The 6,364-nt window shown below is 41.3% G+C and overlaps 1 protein-coding gene across 2 annotated transcripts in view; it reads left to right on the top strand.

Annotated features, from left to right (window-relative positions):
• Smim9 (small integral membrane protein 9) overlaps nt 1-6,364 on the top strand; it is a 15,317-nt gene that overhangs the window by 7,876 nt on the left and 1,077 nt on the right. The window contains exons 2-3 of one of the 2 annotated variants that reach the window (XM_029473095.1): nt 3,601-3,711; nt 4,214-4,579. In XM_029473095.1, the coding sequence (XP_029328955.1) occupies nt 3,601-3,711; nt 4,214-4,311 (209 nt within the window). In that variant the 3' untranslated portion in view covers nt 4,312-4,579. Of the gene's footprint in view, nt 1-3,600; nt 3,731-4,213; nt 4,580-6,364 lie in introns of those variants that run through there. The other variant, XM_029473094.1, reaches the window with a different exon arrangement.

Raw genomic sequence — 6,364 nt, 5'->3', positions numbered from 1 at the left:
GTATCCATTCCTCTGTTGAGGGACATCTGGTTCTTTCCAACTTCTGGCTATTATAAATAAGGCTGCTATGAACATAGTGGAGCATGTGTCCTTATTACCAGTTGGAACATCTTCTGTGTATATGCCCAGGAGAGGTATTGCTGGATCTTCAGGTAGTACTATGTCCAAACCCAGACACTATTGCATATGCCAGCAAGATTTTGCTGAAAGGACCCTGATATAGCTGTCTTGTGTGAGGCTATGCCAGTGCCTGGAAAATACAGAAGTGAATGCTCACAGTCATCTATTGGATGGAACATAGGGGCTCCAATGGAGGAGCTAGAGAAGGTATCCAAGGAGCTGAAGGGGTCTGCAACCCGATAGGTGGAACAACAATATAAACTAACCAGTACCCCCAGAGCTCGTGTCTCTAGCTGCATATGTAGCAGAAGATGGCCTAATTGGCCATCACTGGTAAGAGAGGCCCCTTGGTTTTGCAAACTTTATATGCCCCAGTACAGGGGAATGCCAGGGCCAAAAAGTGGGAGTGGGTGGATAGGGGAACAGGGTGGGGGGAGGGTACAGGGAACTTTTGGGATAGCATTTGAAATGTAAATAAAGAAAATATCTAATAAAAAAAAAAAACTACAAGCTGTTGGAGAGGTAGCTCAGTGGTTAAGAGCTCTGACTGCTCTTCCAGAGGTCCTGAATTCAATTCCCAACAACCACATGGTGGTTCACAACCATCTGTATTAGGATCCAATGCCCTCTTCTGGTGTGTCTGAAAATAGCTTCAATGTACTCATATAAATAAAATAAGTAATAAATAAATAGATTTTTTTAAAAGGCAAAAAAAATAATACCATGTCCTATATAGTTCCATCATAAGCTCACTGAGTAAGACACAAAAGCAAAAATGACTAAAACTACACACAACTTATGGGGGCCATAATTAGCCATAACATAATACAAAGTACATTCATTCCAACTTCCAAAGTCCCCATAGCTTATAGCAGTATCAACAATGTTAAAAGTCCAAAGTTCAAAATCTCTTCTGAGGTTCATATGATCACTTAACTCTAATCCCCTAAGCAAGACAGGAAGCCAGCTGGGCAAACTCCAAACTCTGCATCTCCATATCTAATGTCAACATGGTCTTCAGATCTCCAACTCCTTTTTCATCTTTGTTGACTGCAACAAACTGCTTTCTCTTGGGCTGGTTCCACCCCCTGTTAGCATCTTTCTCAGCAGATAGCCCACAGCTCTGGCATCTCGAATATCTTTGGGTCTCCAAGACAACTTCAATATTACAGCTTCTTGTTTCAATGTCTGGGATCCATATATGATCTTCTGGGCTCCCCCAAAGGGCTGGCATACCTTCTCAAGCTCTGTCCTCGAAGCTCAGGTTAATCCACTTCACTGCTTCTGCTGTTCTTGGTGCATCTCCAATACACTGGGGTCTTCCACTACAACTAGGTTTCACCAATAGCCTCTCATAGGCTCTTTCATGGTGCCAAGCCTCAACTTCTTTGCATTGCCCTTCAGTCCTGGGGTGTCAACTACAACTGAAGCTGCACCTTCACCAATGGCCTTCCATGGCCTCTCACAGGGGTCATGCTACTCTCCATGACCCATTCATACCTTCAAAACCAGTACCACCTGGGTGGCTCTTAAACATTGCCAAGTACAGCTGCAAAATAAGGTACAACCTTGGCTACCTCTGGAACATTGCTTCTTTGTGCTCTTAGGAAACACTTTTCAGAAGATGTCACCTCAGTGATACTGGTCTCTTCTTAATCACTACTAGTTACTTAGCTCCAGCTAACCAGCATCAATTGTCCCAGTAGTCCCTTCTATTCTTGACTCTAAAGCCAGAGCCACATGGCTGAAGCTGCCAAGTTCTGCTGCTTACAGGAGCTGGAACATGCCACCCCTCCCCCTCTTGTTTTATACAGTATCACCAGCTTTCAGTTTTCCAACTCCTTTACTTCCTAAGCTTGGCTGTCCTGAAACTTGCTCTGTAAACTGACTTTGAACTCAGAGATCTGCATGCCTATCTCCTAAACACTGGGTTGTTTAAAGGTATGGTCCACCAAGCCTGGACTTAAGCTTTTCTTCACCTAGAACTTGCTCAGTTCTAGGCTGGCCTTGAACTCAGAGATCTGCTTTTCTTTGCCTCCTGAGATTAAAGGCTTGTACTACCATGCCTTGATCTAAACTTTGCAGGTTGGGATCTTTCCCCAAGGTCACTACTCCCTTAATTTAAATTAATATCCTTGAACACAGGATTCAGCTCCATTTCTCTTCCTGGTGCCCCTTTAAAAATCAAACCATATAATATTTTCCCTTTCTCAGCTTGCTATGCTTGTTTAAAATGAGACTTAACCAGTCTATAATGGGCATTTCTGAGACTTCCTTTGTCAATGCAACTAATCTGAGTCTCTTTATATTAGCCTCAGGTAGACTCTTCAGGCAAAGGCAAAAGTTGTCATATTCTTCACCAAAATACTACAAAGCAGTCTGTAGGCCATATATTGAAATTCTTCACTGAAACCTCTTGGGCCAGGTCTGAACAATTCAAATCATTCTCAGTAACAAAGTCTTCCATATTCTTACTAGGATAGCCCGTTAAGTCACATTTAAAGCATTCTACAGCTTTCCAAATCCAAAGTCCCCAAATCTACATTCTTCCAAACAAAAGCATGGTCAGACCTATCACAGCAATACCCAAGTCCCTGGTACCAACTTCTGACTTAAGGGTTTTACTACTGTGAACAGACACCATGACCAAGACAACTCTTATAAGGACAACAGTTAATTGTGGCTGGCTTAAAAGGTACAGAGGTTCAGTCCATTATCATCTAGGTGGGGGTATGGCAGCATTCAGGCGGGCATGGTGCAGGAGAAGCTGAAAGTTCTACATCTTCATCTGAATGCTGCTAGCAGAATACTGGCTTCCAGGCAGCTAGAGTGAGGGTCTTAAAGCCCACACCCACAGTAACACACCTACTCCAACAAGACCACACCCACTACAGCAAAGCCACACCCTCTAACAGTGCCACTCCCTGGGCAGAACATATAAAAAGGATCACATCTCTGAACTTCATGTAGCAGAAAGTTTTGTGTTCTCTGGCCTCTTTCCTTGGCATAACATCAAATTACCTGCCTCAAATATTCTAAAGAGAAAACTAAATATTTCTAGCCTCTTGTTGATCATCAGGCTTACCCAAACTTTCTTTTTCCCAATTTTCTTTACCTCTTCCTTTTCTATACACAGGGATGATGCCTTCTTTCTATTTGGGGGACATTAACTTCACTCAGCCTCCTTTTAACACTTTCAAACATACTCTAGGTAACACTTTAAGATTGTCTTATCAGTTTATACTTCTCTTTCACAAAGTATCCCTTCAGATATTTGAGATGAACAAAATTTTTCCCATTTGACTGATGACACAAAATGATATCCATGTTATAATACCTTTCAAAATAATGGGGTTTTGTTAGCTTGAAGCAGCACAGCAAGTACACATAAGTTCTGGGCAATTCCAAGGTCATAATATCTGAGGCTCCTATTTGATTACTTTGACTTCTCCTCAATAAATGCACATTCTCTTTCTACAGGACTCCAGAGGCCACGGATGACCAAGTTTAAAAATCACCTGTCAGATTTCTTCAAGAGCTCCATCCCTCCAGCAGCTATTTTTGCTCTTTTTGTCACCATAGCACTAATGAGTATTCTCTGCTGCCTCACGTAAGCTACTATACAATAGGGAGAGGAAATTAGAGGGGCTGGGGAAGTAGAAACATCCAGGCTCCCCATCAGCTGCTCATTTGAAATTAATGAAGAGTTTCAAGGAAAATCACTTTAGTAGAAAAACTCTGAAGGCCTTTTTAAAAAGCCTTAAGTGTGTAATAAGAGATAGAGCACAAGAAGAAACCCATGACAGCAACCAAGCATATTAAGAGATGAGGCTACAAATTTCATTGTCCACTTTTCAAGACTAAGTAGATATGAGTAGAAAGTAGCAATGTGGAATCAAAAGTCAAATTCTTTCTAAGTTCACTGGTTATTATTAGCTATGATTTTGAGAGAAATTTATTGCCAAGGGAAGAAAAACAAGCTGGCATTAAATGAGCCATCTATTGTAAATAATATTTAAATACTTTGACCTTCCAGTAGCCCACCAGCTCTGAAGACCTTTAAGTGGGGTATGTTCCTTAACAGTTGCTGCAGAGGCAGCCATAGTGAATAAAAGACTTGAAGAGCCTCATAGACAATGGACAATTGACCAGAGAAGTTCTCTTGAAATGCAGAATATGAGGTCTGCCTAGTAGGATTCCAGAATTTTCTCCCTTTGTGTCTCTTGTTGTCCCCCTTTCAAAATGGGAATGTTTACAATGGTTACCATTTTCTGAGCTATCATTATTAGAGGGTATGGTGATTGGGGTCGATAACTTGGTTTTAGTTCATAGATTACTTAACAAAGCAGGAACATTCCAAGACTAGAAAAATCAAGGACTACCCAGATACTCTGGACTTTGAACTGAACAAAGATGTAGAAATTGTAATTTTGTGAAAAGGGTATGCTATAGGTTAGGTGTTCTAGAAGCACACAAGGAGGCAGGAATTTGGTATTTAGAGTATTATAATTAAGTATTGATATCTGTAAAAGGCAGAGGGAAAGATGTGAACCTCCTTACAAGTCCCACCAAGCCTTGACTGACCCCATCAGATTTTTCCTATAGTACCCTGAAAAGACCATCATAACCATTTTGAACATTATTGGGTGAGGGTTGTGAAAAGAAGTAAAGGACAGCCCTTTGCAGCAGAGGCAAGTTCTGAAGGAATTAACTCTAGAAGCTGTCTGCTTACAGTGCCCTGAGCACTTACGGTAACAAGACTTTTTTTTTCAAGGGAGCTTCTGGGTGGTAAGTTTACCTATGTATCACATGGTGGCTATATTCCTTGTATGAAGTGAAAAGTAAACAGATATTGCGTGGTAAGAAAGCTCTTGTTTCTCCTTCTCAAGAAAAACATGACAGTCTGAAAGCAAACATTCACATAAATGAAACACAAAACACAAGAGACATTGACGAAAACAAAAGATATGCCATATATGGTTTAAAAAGCAAGCAGTACTTTAACAGAGATAAATAGTTTAGTGAAAATAACATTAAGGAATATATCATGACTGTCCTCCAAAAGACCCAACAAGCAGCTGAGTCAGATGCAGATATTTATACCCAGCCAATGGACAGGAGCAGCTGACCCCAGTTGTTGAATTAGGGAAGGCTGAAAGAAGCTGAGGAGAAGAGAAACCCTGTAGGAAGACTAGCAGACTCAATTAATCTGGACCCCCAACATCTCTTAGACACTGGACCACCAAACAGGCAGCATACACCAGCTGATATGAGGCATCCAACACATATAGAGTAGAGGATTTCTGGGTCTGTGTTCATTCAGAGATGATGCACCTAACCCTCAAGAGACTGGAGGCCCCAGGGAGTTTAGAGCTCAGGTGTGTGTGTGGGTGGGGGGGAGTAGGGGCATCCACGTGGAGACTGGGTGGGGTGGGGAGGAGGTGTGGGATGTGGAACAGTTGGAGGGTGAATGGGGGGGGGAGATGGGAATGGAATATGGAGTGTAAAAAATAAATTAAAAATAAAATAAAATTTAAAAAAAGAGAAAAAGAAAAAGTGGTAGATACAGGAGATAGATGATTTCTTTGATAAAGAGTGCAAAAGCAAATTAAAACACTTAAATTTTCATTGTAGAGATAAAGGAAGTCTTGAGTCTATAGTCATAAAGGGAGCATGGTAGTGGATACACAGTGGAATCTCAGTAACACTCCTTATTAGGGTATTTCACAGTAGGGACTACAGTAGCCTTTCTGTGCTTCCTTCATCCTGAATACCTCTATTTACCACTAGCTGCAGCTGTAATGAATCAGTTCATTACCTGATTCAATCATCTGTGAAACCTGGTAAATCACCCAATTCTCTGGAACCAATTCTGGCAGCCAAGAGGACTCACTGGCACTAACAAGTATCCAAGCATACATATGCATGGAAATATAGCATGGTTTATAATGTTGAGAAAAAGCCACAGAGACAACATAATGTCCATTAGTCTGAGCTGGTGAAATAAAGTGTTGCATATTCATATATATTCCATGTTTATGTGAAAGGATACTTATGTGGAAACATATTGATGAAACACTATTGAGGAAAACAAACAGCTTATAAAAGGCATACACTTTAGCCCAAATTGTTATTAAGAACTAAATGAGCCGGGCGTGGTGGCGCATGCCTTTAATCCCAGCACTCGGGAGGCAGAGGCAGGCGGATTTCTGAGTTCGAGGCCAGCCTGGTCTACAAAGTGAGT

Source organism: Mus caroli, chromosome X (assembly GCF_900094665.2).
Source record: "Mus caroli chromosome X, CAROLI_EIJ_v1.1, whole genome shotgun sequence".
Classification (NCBI taxonomy): domain Eukaryota; kingdom Metazoa; phylum Chordata; class Mammalia; order Rodentia; family Muridae; genus Mus; species Mus caroli.
This window is presented reverse-complemented; position numbering and strand designations above follow the sequence as displayed.